General features: G+C 38.0%; 1 protein-coding gene across 3 annotated transcripts; it reads right to left on the bottom strand.

The window, feature by feature from the left end:
- Window positions 1–4,880: 4,880 nt before the first annotated feature.
- On the bottom strand, window positions 4,881–12,372 carry LOC134625911 (uncharacterized). Of its 3 annotated transcripts, XM_063471279.1 has the most exons (5): window positions 12,171–12,232; window positions 10,663–10,725; window positions 7,783–10,237; window positions 6,006–6,091; window positions 4,881–5,645 (listed from the first exon to the last, which is right to left on the bottom strand). In XM_063471279.1, exons 3-5 carry the CDS (start codon window positions 10,190–10,192, stop codon window positions 5,544–5,546), a joined length of 2,598 nt encoding a protein of 865 aa, XP_063327349.1. In that variant the 5' UTR covers window positions 10,193–10,237; window positions 10,663–10,725; window positions 12,171–12,232; the 3' UTR covers window positions 4,881–5,543. The 3 variants fall into 3 exon arrangements, with proteins under 3 accessions (XP_063327349.1, XP_063327348.1, XP_063327347.1); XM_063471278.1 differs by lacking the exon at window positions 10,663–10,725 and having other exon boundaries at window positions 4,881–5,642; window positions 12,171–12,372; XM_063471277.1 differs by lacking the exon at window positions 10,663–10,725 and having other exon boundaries at window positions 12,171–12,371.
- Between the last annotated feature and the right edge of the window lie 2,248 nt (window positions 12,373–14,620).

Raw genomic sequence — 14,620 nt, 5'->3', positions numbered from 1 at the left:
TCTCTCCTGACCTCCTTACTCTATTCACAATAATTTGAAGCCAAAATGTCAACTTTGGATTCACAACTTCATAAGACCTTTCATACTGATTTTCAGTCCAGTTCTTATATAATCTGAAATACCCCACCCTTTTCATCCTGTTTCCTTCCTTCCTTACAAATGATGTCTTGGCAGCCTTGCTTCCACTGAGAGCATTTCTGATGAGGCTTCAGTGAACAGTAGAGCCAGATTCATCTCTCAGGTCCTGTGTCAGGTCTTTACTGGATTTCTTCCTGTTTCTTAAGAACACGACTTTCAGATACCGTTCATCTGCTGTAGATGTTCTGTTTTTGTTAGGCCTGCCACTTCTTCTTTTGTCCTCCACTTGTTTCTTCAAGTTTTTCGATGTACACTGCACACCATGCAGATATGCCAAGGTTTTGACTAATAGCTCTTTGGGAATCAAAGAGCTTTTAGTCAAATAGCTCTTTGATTTATACTAAACTGTGTTATCTTTGCCATTTTTCATAGATTCAACTAATGAAACAGGTACACTTGTGTGTTTTTGCAAGTTTTTTTTTGCGACAAAGCGTTTAAAGATGCAAATTCAAAACTGGTTCTTTGCTAATGTATCTGTTATATGTAGTCATAACACTAAGTTGGGAGCTTTTTTTTTTTTGCTTGAATGATTCATAGGTCAGTGTGAAGTGGCTCAACTAACAAAAAACATTGCTTAAACCAATGTTTAGGTGTAAGGACGGGACTAAGAATCAGTGTAAATTCAGTAAATGAATGTAAATGCCTGGAGACCTATTGCTCAAGACCAATTAAAAATTACAATAATGTCTGGCTAATTGGAAGAAAATATAAAGAAATAAGACTTTTTTTTTCTAAAAACAAATTAACTGTCAGAGCTTTTCTATATCTAATGAAAACTTGAAAAAATAAACAAAAGCAATCATAATATTAGCCACCATCATCTATGACTGTGTTCGTTTTTTGTTAAATTCATTGAATACAAAAGGGTATGAAGGTCGTGAGAGAGACTGTAACCATAACTGTACAATAAGAACAGTTTTAATCATTCACCAGTTATTTTTAGTTTTCTTTTCCACTAATTATCCATTACATTTAAGCTAACATCATATTCAAGAAACAAATTCAGTCATTTCAGCTTCGCTTTTGGCTACCTTTAACAGACTGTTTATTGCCCTTTTACAGAGCACTTTTTATGTATACTCACTTTCAAATGTGTTAGGATGTCTTAAGAGCTGACTCATTGTGTGCATTTGTTTTTTAAAAACCTTATTTATATTTCCATCATCTGGGGATTAAAATGCGGTAACTTTTTTTTCTTACTTGAACATCACAACTACTTGTCTCTCCTTCCCCTCGGGGCGACCAGATCACCGTGTGGAGCCCGGTGAGAGTTTTTTGACGACTGGAAGTGGTGTGGGTGGCGGAGAATGAGTCATCCATCATCTGTCCATCGCCTTAGGTTGCTGCTGCTGGTGCAGAGCCGAGTCGAGCCCCGTCTCACAGCGCTGAAGGAGCAGTGATGTCACAGTCGTCACTGTTCTCCTCTATCAGAGCTCTTGGCATTCGTGCACTCCAGCTAGAGTGGGATACAATAATAGAATCGAGTGTGTTCATTTAGGCCCCCCCTCCCGTCTCTCTGTATGGCATTTCTTCTTAAACTGCCAACTTTTTTTTTCTTTTTTTTAATCTGCTTTCTGGCAGAGGTTTGTGGAGTTACACAGATACACTGAAAGAAGCAATGAAAATTCTATTGTGGTTCCCAAGAGATGTGGGAACGTCATGTGTCAACCTCAACAGATTAGTTTCCCTCTTAAATCTTCCTTTTCAGGGAAAGTTTATTCCACTGCCGCAGTGTTTCTTAGAACAGAAAGATTTAGGTGTTCTTCAGAAACAGATAACATTACAGGGAGATTAATCGTCTGACGTGTTGTTTTTCACAGGGTGCAGAGTTTGTTTCTTTTTTAGAACAACGTGGCCCGACTGCGTTCTGAGTATGACAGCCCTCATGAATGACTCACAGTGTTAGCCAAACATCTGAAGAAATTACCACCCACATGCTTTTGCAAAAGAAAAAAAAAATGACGCAGATGTTCCATTAAGCAACTTTTTATTCAACGTACTGTAGATAAATTTGATACTGCATGCAAGCTGGTGGCTCTAGTTCTGTCAAGCAAGTGACTCATCATTGGATAAATTACCGAGGTTACATAACAACTGTACTTTCTCAGCATATGCCTTCCATTGAAGTGACTTCATCCCTTTGTATAAGAAACAAACTGAAACAAACCGGAGACGTCAGCCTGGAGGCATCTTACAGGTTTTGGGTCAGGGATGAGGGTCTTACTGTGTCACTGGAGACAAGTCAAAGTTTTTGTTATTTCATTGTTATTTTAAGTACAGGGAAATAACCATGTTTACACTTGATTTGAGTCATTACTTACACTGTAGGCTAAAGTTCTGACATATAAGGTTATTTCAGTTAGATGGCTTGAAATACAGCCTCATATTATTAAGGTTTTACTGCCCTCTTCAGGTTTTTGTAATAATGCATATTTACATCCACATTGGGTGTAAATTAATTAATGTCCAGTGTGAGCATGTGACTGCCTTTTAATATAAAACAATAAAATAATAAGTGTATTTTTACATCTCCACACGATAAACTCACCCAAATACTAAAGAAAATACTCAAATATTCACTCTCCGGCCACTTTATGAGGTACACCTTGCTATTAGAGCTGCCTTAATTCTTCAGGGCATAGATTCAACAAGGTGCTGGAAACATTCCTCAGAGAGTCTGGCCCACATTGACAGGACAGCATGATAAAGTTGCTGCAGATTTGTCAGCTGCACATCCATGATGTGCATCACCACATCCCAAAGATGCTCTGCTGGATTGAGATGTGACTGAACACCATTTAAGTATCGTGAACTCACTGTCTTGTTCAAGAAACCAGTTTGAGGTGTTATCCTGCTGGAAGCAGCGACCAAAATATGGATACACGGTGATCATAAAGCAATGGACATAGTCAGCAACAGTACTCGGGTAGGCTGTGGTTCAGTTGGTACTAAAGGGCCCAAACTGATAAGAAAATATACCCACCAGCAGCTGTGGAACTGTTGATATGAGACAGGATGGATCGATGCTCTCATGTTGTCTACACCAAATTCTGACCCTACCGTCTGAATGTTATGCAGAAATGGAGCCTCATGAGATCAGGCAATGTTTTTTGAATCTTATGCTTTCCAATTTTGGTAAGCTCACATGAATTGTAGCCTCAGTTTCATGTTCTTACCTGACAGGACTTCGTTTGGTCTTTTGCTGCTGTAGCCCATCTGCTTCAAGGTTTGATGTGTTGTGCATTCAGTGATGTTCTTCTCCATATCTTTGTTGCAGTGCATGGTTATTTGAGATACTGTTGCCTTCCAGCTTCTCTTCTGTTTCTCCTCTGATCTCTGGTATCTACAAGGTATTTTCACCCAGAAATCTGTTTTTTTTTTAACCATCCTCTGTAAAAACTGATTGTGTGTGAAAATCTAAATAAATCAGAAGTTTCTAAACACTCCCATCAGCCCATCTGGCACCAACAGCCATGCTGTTTAAAGTTACTTAAATCACTTTTTCTTCCCCATTTAGATGCTCATATTGAAATTTATCTTCACTATCCCTAAGTGCATGGAGTTTCTGTCATGTGTTTGGCTGATTACATGACTGATATTTGTGTTAACAAGCTGTAAAATAGGTACCTAATGGATTGGCAGATAAGTGTATTTTTTTTTTTTTTTTTTTACATTAGACATCACGTCTAACATAAGCTCAAAAACAGACTAACAACTCAAAGTGTCCCCATTTTTCCATACATCACACCCAAACATTGTAATTTATTCCCAGGACATGCACTACATGTGAGCACACCCAGAGGTCTTGGAAAAGGAAAATGTGTAATTAATAATAAGTACATTTAAATACTGCATAAAGCAAAAGGTTTCAGTTTGAGAAGTGTCCTAAATATTTGTGTCAAATGGTGCCATTGACAGATAAGTACAGCCCCTTGCGCTTATAGATCCAGACCCAACCAGATAAAGCCGGGCTTCATGCATGTGTAAAGACTTTCAAAGGCCAACATTTTTGGATGTTATAGATGTTTAGTGCATCCATGTTAAAATGCAAACCACTGATACCTTGGCCTTGGCACCGCTTGCTGCTCATAGGATGATGACAGTGGTAGCCAATTAACACTGGGATATCCAAGCCAGGAAGGGCAGAGTGAAAGTCTTTCCTCTTTTGGCAGACTCAGTGGGGGTGGCAGATGGTGCTTAGACAGGCTAAGCTGTGTACTTCTGTCTGTGTAGAGATTAGAAACCAGGTGCTCCCTTGTAAACGTGACTGCAGGCCAATCAATAAAGCCTTTGTTAAGTTTATCTTCTTTGATTCTATTCTCTTTAATTCTATTTAACCAGCTTGAATTTGGAATCAACTCCAAGATGAAACAACCTCTAGAGGGCATCAAAACATTCCAGTTCAATGGATTAAGCGGTGTAAATTAATTTTGAATAATCATTATTCTCCATTTAGGATTTTTTGGTGTTTGGATGATCTTTAGGCTTGTTAGAAAATATGCAACAAAATCCACAAATGATACATCAAGCTATACAGAAAAAAGCAGCTGTGATCAGTGTAATCTCCTCTGTGTGGCCTCAGAGGTAAATCCAAGAGTAAGAGTGGCTTAGTAAACAGTCCCTTCAGACATTGTACAGTGACTGGAGCAGCCAGAACCAGTGCATCCAACGTATGAAACCTGCTAAGGGGCATTTTGGAAATAGACTTTCATAAACCAAGAGACTCACCAAAGCTAAAAAAGTGTGAAGCAGCTTGTTCCTTTATTAATATTGTGCTCAAGAATATATCCCATACATCCCGTAATTGAATTCTTATTCATATTGCTTGTTCTTGCTAAGTTAACCCTTGAAGTTTTAGGCATGCTACATTCACAAAGGACATTTTGCGAGTTTTTTTCCGTCCAAGTAGGCTAGCTTAAATAGTTTTATAGTGTTGTCTACATAACTGACAGTTGTGTTTATGGTACAATATTTATTTTTTAAAAAAAGTATAAACCATGTTGTTCCATAAGATTGGACCCCTCTTTTGTTGAACTGTCAACTGAAAGTGTAAACTTTTCTAAATCTGACAGAGCAGGAAGCTGCTGCTAATGCTAGCCAGCGTTCTCAGGAAGTTGCTGCTAATGCTAGCCAGCATTCTAGCAAAGTCATTTCCTGGACCTGCTGGAACAGTGGCTGTTCTGGTCCAAGAGCTTTTCCTAACATAATCTATGGACTGGTATTGTTAAATTTTTTTTATAATAATAAAGATACAAAAAAGCATATTTGTCACAGATATAAAGCAGAGTTAAAAGAGCGAGGAAGTATTGAAGCTGGGACTAGCATAACAATTTGGGTTATTTTGACTATAAGTCTAGCGCTGCTGATATTCTGTTTGTAGTGTTGAAGAACCAGGACATATAACATCACTTCTTTTCTTTTGACGGCTTCCCGTTGATCAGGCCGGACTCCCAGCGTTGCCAGAGAGAAGCTTTCTGTCCTCCTGCTCGGTGAACCTTTGGCTCCTGCTGTGAGATAAGATGAAGGAAAAACAAAAACAACCTGGATTTAGAGTGAGAGATTAGCTCCTGCTTTCTCAATTCACAATCAATGATACTTATCCAAGCATTTGTACAACAAAGAGGATACTTTAAACTTAATGTTTTTCTTTTATTTGTTTTAGTATTTGTTTAGTATTACAAAATTTGAAATTCTGAGCTTGTAGCAACACTTTTCAATGCTTCTGTATGGAATTCAGTGCAATACACAAAACATAACCTTTTTATAATCCTCTGTTCTTGCCAGTGTTTAGCAATACATCCTATAGTTTTACAGAACAATGAAGAAAACAGTAAATGTAGAATTAAGACTTGGTGCAGGTGAATCACCTCTATCTGCTCCAGTTTTATCTGGTCCTTTTTAGAAGGAGGTGGCCAAACCCGCTCCAGTTTCCCCCGTGACTGTTTCCTGATGTCTGTAGGACAGAAAGAGAAAAAAGAACAACTAAGTAGCTATGTAGCTAAGCTACTATATTGGGTAAGATTAGCAGCTCTCTCCTGCTTTGATTGATTTTGGAAGTTTTAGGGTAGTTCTGAGAATCTACACAGTTCCATTGAAATGAAAGTAGGTAATTGAGCTTCTTTATTTCCATGCCTTCTAAATGGCTCAGCAAATAGTAAGGATGCCAATGCTTTCCCAGACACACGCAACTTCGGTGTCATTCATTTAGCATACTATATGTGTAGCAATCACAAAGTCAGCTGGACGCTTGCACATTGCAATGATACCACTTACATATCTAGGAGGGAATTGAGCACTTTAGAACGACCGATTCTTTCAACAATGTTTCACAAACCTTTGTTTTTGATATGCACATAAAGGATTCTAGGCTTATTTTGCTTGATTTGTATTATTTTTCATATCACGTTAATATTTTCAGCGTGAAATTTTGTGTCTTGTCAGGCTTTATCAGTGTATCTGGGTTAAACAAGTACAAAGTTTCCTGTTGAAAATGTTTAGGATAACACAAAACAGCTTATTTGACCTTAGGAATGACTCTTTCTTGCTTCCATTTACACACACACATATTACTGTCATTTGTAGCTTTGTCAGCATGACCTGGAATCAACTCAATCTTCAACAACAGCTGCTGATGATTAAATTCTAGCATGGTGATACTTATTGACACACTCCCTTGATTTCTGAGTTCTCATGCAACAGAAAAAACAAATGCACACAAGCTACACTTCATATAGTTCTTTCAAATAGGTATTTCAGCGGTCTGAACTGATTTTTATTTGCACCAAGCTACAACCAAACTAGAATTTTCCAGGTAGTGCCATTCATGTTCTCCCTCAGCCAACGTTTAGATCAGACAGGTGACAGCATGATGTGCCCTTAACCATCAGTGACAGGGATGACAGTGAGTTGTTGATAAGATGTCTGGGATAAAACTATGTGATGCTAATGTTGAGAAGCATTCATTAAAGTGTTCAGACTAAGTGTCAAAAGGCATGTGGGATGAATAAAGACCTAAATGGCTCTTGTTTTCCCTTGATGGGGTTTTAGAGATCTTATGCTTCACATTGTCAGCAATGTTTAGCTAAATGAGCAAATTAGGTTAGAGCTCATGCAATTGCTTATCACTGATGGAAGGCACTAACATGTCAAATAGTTGTAGTCAAGTAAAAAGTATATTTTTCTGTGAAAACTTTGGAGTACTCTTTAGTCGAGTAAAAGTCAAATCATGCCAAAATTATATTATATAGTAATGTTCCTCAGTAAATAGTATAAAAAGCTGTCCTTAACCTCCTAGGACCTGGCGTCCACATATGTAGACATCACATTTTGGGTTGTCTAGACCAAAATACAAAATTTTGCTCTACAAGGGCCTGATATCCACTTACGAGGACATTATACTGTTGATACTGATACTGTTCTATCGAAATTTAAAACAAATGTCCTCATATGTGAATATTATTTTTCTCAGAAGCAAAAATCAGGTAAAAGAAAATATGGCAATTCTTTGTTTTTACAATCATCAGGTCCCAATCAGCCCAAATAGCATAGATAAATTAAAAATGCATGCCATGAAAGTTCAGGTCTTAGGAGGTTAAGGACTTTGCTAAGTAGTATAAAACTGATGTTAAACAGGTGCATACTAACCTGGTGGGAGTGTTTGTGACTTTTGTTCATCTTCACTATTCTGTCTCTTCTCTCCATACAGAGTGCGTCTCTGCTTGCGCAGCTCCTCTTCTCTTTCTTTGGCTTCTCGGATGTCCTTCTCTACCTCTGGTTGTAGAGCCAGGGCTGGACGCAATTTGAAGAATGGGTTTTGCTTGAGGATTGAAGACTCTTTGTTTGCGTTTGCTGCCTTTGCTTTACCCTCCACAGCTAACGTAGAGACGTCATTGCTTATAGAGTCCATGCTTCTGTACAGGCGAATGTGTTTGTCTTGTTTTGGGTAAGGGGATAAGCGAGTTTTGTCTCGTGAACCTCCAGTTGGGCTCTTTGATCTGCTGCTGTCAGGACTTTTTTCCTTCTCAAGATTTGCAGATTGGTACAGCCTGAGGGAATGTGCTCTGGAAACAGGACAAGTTTTGAGGGAAAACATCTCAAGGCTACGTGTGCGCTCTAGCACTGAAGGGTAAATGTGACCTTTCCTCAGAGTTGTGGGGGATTTACGGTGTCTTGTTGGACCCTCCGGATTGTCCTGCTGGAAGGCTTCAAACAGCAGTTTTGTCTCTTTTAACTGGCGGATCTCTCCTTTGCTGTACCCCCCTGGGATTTTACCTTGATTGACCAGCACTAGTTCTCTCTGAATATCCTGACTTATCTCTTTGAGCATCTTCTGTTCAGAAAATTGCCACTGGTTGCATTGGCTTGTACCTACCTTGGTAGTAAGTGACTCAAGAGAGATATCTGTTTTAAAGGGAATCTCCAGCACATCTGGATTTTCTGCAAGATTGAAAACACCTCCAGCTCTCTGCAGCTTCTGCTTCCCCTGGGCTGCCTCATGGAGCTGCCTCTCCATGGAGGTTTCAGCAGTTGAAAATCGGTGTCCAGTGGAAAGAAATGGAATTTCATTAGAAGTTTCATGAGGATTACTGGGAGACAAATCTGTAGGCTCCCAGCTATCACTCTGATTGTCATTAGAGTCACTTGGATTTATTCTGACAATCCTCTGGTCTTCTTCTGACTCTCCTGGAATTGTGGATGAAGATGTCCTTGCTCTTGTTTGAATGTCTTTGTCCTCATTGTTTTCCTTTTGCATCAGGCTCACCTTTTCTTCCTTTTCCTTAAGAGTTTCAAATCTGCCTTCTTCCCTCTCTTCTTCACTAGGTTTATTCTCTGTTTCAGTCCCAAACATGCCCTTTTTTTCATCCATCATGACAGCCTGCTGTTGGGTATCAGCGTTCTCTGACATTTTCACATCATGTCGTAGCTGTACCAGCTGCAGACGATGAAGCAGTTGCTCACCTTGTTGGATATCAGTAGATATTTTCCTGCTTCCATCCTCTTGCTCCCCCATTGTCTCTCTTTCCTCAGAGCCTTTGGAGCTGGATAGCACTTGCATTTCTGTGCTGCCGCTTTCTTTCCTCACACAGTCATACTTTATGAGGTTATAGTCCAAAGATGTACGGTCATCATGCTCTTCAATATCTTTGTCCGTATCTGCTTGGAAGTCAGCAGCCTGTGTCTGACTGGTTGCTGTATCGGTCCTGTTTTGGTTGCATTTGCAGAGCTCGAAATCATCATCAGAATTTGCCTCCACACTCTCGATAGTTATACTCTCTCTTAATAGTTTTGAGTCTGTTTCATCAAAATCACCAATGTCCTTGTGTTTTATTTTGTCTCCTTCTTTGTCTAAATGGATCTGATTCTCAGAGTCTTCTCTGTGGTTTGAATGTGTTTGTTTTGGGTAATTGTCTTCCTCCGTATTGGCTTCCCAGCAGTTTCCCTGTTCTTCACTTATAATTACAATGTCCTCAGGTTTGTCATTCTCTGTTGCGTTATTCCCGTAAGGTCTTCGATCTGTATCATAACCAGTTTCCATCAGACAACCAGTCACATCCATGGATTGTTGTTCTTGATAAGTTGGTGGAGTGGAGTCTTGTTCATTGGATATGTTGGCCATAGACAACTGCACTGTACTTGCAGTCACCTCTTCATCCAGCTCGTTTCGTGCTACCATTAACTGCTCCTCACTATGAGACAAGTCTAAGCCTCTTGGATTAGCTTCAGCCTCTGTTGCGTCAACTGAAAGGGTCACACCAGACTTACTTGCTGTTGCACCTGTGCTTTTCTCTGCTGGCAGCAATGTAGCCATGCGAGGTGGATGAGGAGGAGGTGGCTGAGGGATGAAGACATCATCTGCACCTTCATCATCCATCACACTGTAGTACCTCATTATAGCAGTGGGAGCAGCAGAGATCATTGTGGTTTCGTCTTCAGAGGTCGCTGAAAGATTCTCTGTGTGGTTGCTCACATGGTTTGAATCCATCTTCATCCACAGACCACTGTCATCATCAGAGAGCAGAATTTGAGGGCTGCGTCTAGGACCTCTTGCTTCCATGTTGAAACGTCTTTGAAGCAGTTTGTGGTGTTCTGTCTGCGCTGCCTTTTAATAAAATTTAAATAAGAGACATGAGTGTCATTGAGGCTGATAAGTGTCACTGCTAGTAATTGTTATTATTATTATTACTGCTGTTAGAAACTATAAGAAAGAAAGAAACTAAGAAAAGGCTAAGAAAATGCCTTTTTAGTTAACATTATATCTGCGACATTTGGCAACGGTATTATCGTACAATGCATTGTCGAATTTTACTATTTACAGAAACCTCTAGTGCATTATCTGTTAAAAACAGTGTACTAGCAGAAAATTACCAGTGTGTGATGTGATTTTTGTGCAGTTTTTCTTTCTTGCTTTCTTTTTTTTTTTTTTACAGTGCAGTATAGCATTTCTTTTTGTCTAGTAACAGTACAGTAACTGAACCTTAAAGTTCTTAAATTCGATTTTGATACAAGGAACCTGATAATACAGACCTCAGGATCAAGCTATACATTAGGACTCATCCACACAAGTGCCCTGTGTTGCCATCTTGTCTGCTGTTGTGCACCAATAATTGCAAAAAACAAAACAAAACAAAAGAAAAAACACAAAAATTTTAAGATGTATAGCAACAAAGGCAGTGAAAAGTGCAAGTTTGGCTTTGACAATAATGAGTAAAGAATGACTGACAGAGTTTCACACACTGAAAATGAAACCCTTTTTATTTTATATAAAATGACCATGGGGTACTAGTAAAGGCCTTTTAAAGTAAGCACTACTTAGGTGGTGGATGTTCATAACAAATTCCTGGTGAAATTCACTAAACTGTCTTCTTAGTTTTGCTATATGACCAAAAATCTCAAAATGTAGGATTTGTTTAGCTGCTGATTTGGTCGGGATCACAACAACAGCAGGCTTAAAATGGACCAAAAGTAGAAATAAGTTTATCCGTCCATCCAGTCATTTATACGTCCTGATTTTTTTCTGTTTTTGTTTTTAAATTACTTTGTGTTTTGGTAGCTTTTCTCTCCTTTTCAGGTCAAGTACAGACGTTTCTTCTGACAAAGGAAAAAAAGTAATGTCATCATAATGTAAGTCTGCCTTAAATTCTGATTTATCTTCATTCTGCCTGAACTCATCAAGCTAATGTCTGACAAGTACTGTGAGATGTTTGCAAATAGAACCTCAACAGCTATTTAAACACGTATTGTACATTTACTCTGAACATCACACAATAATTTGTGTCTTTTAATAATTCTTTCAAGACATGCTTAGATATGGAAATGTATGTCCTGGCATAATCTGGTTTATTGAGCTGCAGGTTTTAAATCTAAGAGTCTATATTTACACCTGTATTCAGGGGCTTAATGCCAGCCACACTGCAGTTAAGGATTATCAACAGCAGTAACACCACGCTGTATATAAAGCTCAAGCAACAGGACATATTAATGCACCTTAATGAGCTTAACTTATTTATTCCACCGTGCTTTAAAGGAACACTTTCCTTTCTATCATTGCTGTGAAGAGTTTTGGAGATCATTTAAATATTATAATAGTCTGAATATCGTAGTTTTTTGTAGTTCTTTAAAATACCTCCTTCTCCTTAAGTAACTGTGTAACATTATATGGAATTTTGTAATTCCATTATCCACTATATGATTGGTAGTTATTCCTGTTGTATGGATACACTCACACACAATCAGCTGTTCTTACTCATATTTGTGCTGTGATAATATGACTTCAGCTTTACTTATCTATCTATCTATCTATCTATCTATCTATCTATCTATCTATCTATCTATCTATCTATCTATCTATCTATCTATCTATCTATCTATCTATCTATCTATCTATCTATCTATCTATCTATCTATCTATCTATCTATCTATCTATCTATTGAAACCTGTCACTTTATCAAAGAAAGAAATTGAGACTGATAGTCAAACCGAACAAGTACAAAGATTTTTGCATCACACAGGCATTTTAAAAGAAGAGACTCACCTGATTGCAGTGCTGTGGTCTTCCCCTGTGCGTGATAGCACTAACCTCAATGGAAATATGAATGATCCAGCTCATCTTCTTAGCTCATGTGCCCTTCTCTACTCTATGTCATGTGAACAAACAAAATCCGCATCTTTAAGTAGCAGTACACAGTTCAAATGACCTGCAGTGAGTGAGCCCAAAGAGGTGAATGACCCACTGCAAAGTAAAAATATGGAGTCTGAGTCTTGGTAAATACTGTCGTCGGTCCTACACCAACACCCCCCCCCCCCCCCCCCCCCCCCCCCCCCCCATGTATGTAATCTAACAGAATGCTTCATGTATTTTTTAGAGTTTCCCTGTTATTTTGAAATACATGAATTAACAAAAAAGTCATTTTTTTAACGGAAACATTTTGCTTCTTACGTTTTTTTTTCCAACAAACTGTAAAAATACTGTAGATAACTTATGATTGGTTCACAGATATGCAGTGTTTATTTAGTTGATAAAACTGCTAAAGTCTACTTTAATGCTGTAAATACAAGAATTAGATGAAAGCAGTTCTTTCCCCAAATGTTATTATGTAGTGAATGTAGCTTGGCTATCTAGCAACAGCATTTTTCTTTTTTTTTTGTTTAACATATTTAACAGCGCTAGCAAGATGTGGCTGATAGATGATGGATGATAGTAAAATTTTGAACCAATATTTGATCAACTATAGCTACCCAAACTATGACCCAACAGAATTATTCAAGCTGGGGAGTTGATTAAAGAACCAAAACATCGCCAACCCAACTCCCGAGCAACGAGTTTTGAACCCCATATTTGGTCAAACTAACCCAACTTACGACCCTACAGCTTTTACCCAGAAGTTGATTTATGAAGTAACCCGGCATTTTTAAGTGTGCAGGACTAGGTGCCTTTTTTCTTCATCTTCAGCTTTTTTCCATATTGCTTTATCTTCTTCTTTTTCTTGTTGTTCTTTCATTTTTTTCTCAGCTTCCTTCTCGCCTGACTTGGACCTGAAGAGTCTGAAATGTTTTTTCTTTTTTTCTTTTGTTTTCCACTTCTTGCACGTGTGTTATCTTAATTTTTTTTTTTAATTTACACTTTATGGAGTTCCCTGAACTCTTCGATGGACGCTTGTAACTTTTCTTCAGGTTTTTTACATTTCTGAATTTGTTCTTTGCGCTGCTTCTGCAAGTTTTGGTTTGCAGTTCTTTATTCTTCTTCAACACCGCTGCATAATTTTGCAGCTGTTCTATTTTGTCCTTTTGAATTTCTCTGTTTTTGTTCACCTGTTCTTCATACATCTGGACCAATTCTTCATGTTTTTGCGCAGACTGGGCTTTTTTCTCAAGCAGTTCAAACTTTTTGATCTCCATTTCTTTGTGCTCATTTTCCAGTTGCATCTTTTCTTTGAGTATTTCAGCATTTCCTCCAGTTTTCCAGTTTTTGCTTGCAATCATCCTCTATTTCAGTGATCATGTGTGCATCTTTTAACTTTTTTTCCAGTTCTGATACTTCCAGATGGACCTTTTTCTCCATTATTTGGTGTTCGAGCTCCAGCTGTTTATTTTTTCCCTCCAGCTGTGCATACTGACTTTTTATGTTCTCCGGTTCTTAAGGCTGCATACATTTCTCCTGGAGCTGATGTTTTTTCTGCAGAAGTTTATCCTTCTCCTCCAGATCTTTGTATTTCTGCTCCAGTTCTCATCTCCTCCAGATGTTTCTCACTCTGAAATTCCTTCTGCTCCTTGAGTACTTCAGCTTGGATGTGTGCATTGTTAACTTTATTCACATCTGTCTTCTGTTGCTTCAATATTTTCATTTTCGTACTCCAGCTCTTTGTTTTTTTTTCCTCAGGTAGCTTGAAAAGGTGTCTACGTGAATGAAATTTCTTCTTTCATTCAGGAACCCATTACAGTTTTTTTTAATTGGTTTGGCACTATTTTCATAACTAAAGTGTGCATTTTCAAATCTCTCAGTACAAAACTCACATTTGATCACATTTGTAACACCACTAGTCATTCTTTCAAATCTGATGTCATGATTTCATTGAATTTGCACATATTTACATTCCATGTAATCATTGTATCAGAACACATGATCACTGTGATATATTTTGAGAACATTTGCTTTAAGCACCCAAACAAAACAGTAAGCTCTTTTTTCAACTTAGTACTTTTACCAATCATTTCATTCAGGAGCAAATAATACAAGGTAAGCGATTCAAATTGTCCTTGGTGACGAATGAGTGTAACTGAACTGTAAAACTGTACACAGCACTTACACTTATGTTCAGACATAAAAAAAATTATATAACTATATATATATATATATATATATATATATATATATATATATATATATATATATATATATATATATATATATACACACATATACACATATACATACACACAGACACACACACACACACACATGAAAAAGGGAGAAAAAAAACAAGT

The sequence above is a fragment of the Pelmatolapia mariae genome, linkage group LG4, assembly GCF_036321145.2.
Source record: "Pelmatolapia mariae isolate MD_Pm_ZW linkage group LG4, Pm_UMD_F_2, whole genome shotgun sequence".
NCBI lineage: Eukaryota > Metazoa > Chordata > Actinopteri > Cichliformes > Cichlidae > Pelmatolapia > Pelmatolapia mariae.
Note: the sequence above shows the minus strand (reverse complement) of the source record. Positions and strands in the feature narration are given on the sequence as shown.

Excerpts from the sequence above, each read along its gene's own strand:
- LOC134625911 (XM_063471277.1), bottom strand. The coding sequence starts at position 12,245 with ATGAGCTGGATCATTCATATTTCCATTGAGGTTAGTGCTATCACGCAC. Across the intron at positions 10,238-12,170 it reads GACCACAGCACTGCAATCAG|GCAGCGCAGACAGAACACCA; the intron begins GTGAGTCTCTTC and ends TTTTATTAAAAG. Across the intron at positions 5,646-6,005 it reads TAAAACTGGAGCAGATAGAG|CAGGAGCCAAAGGTTCACCG; the intron begins GTGATTCACCTG and ends CTTATCTCACAG.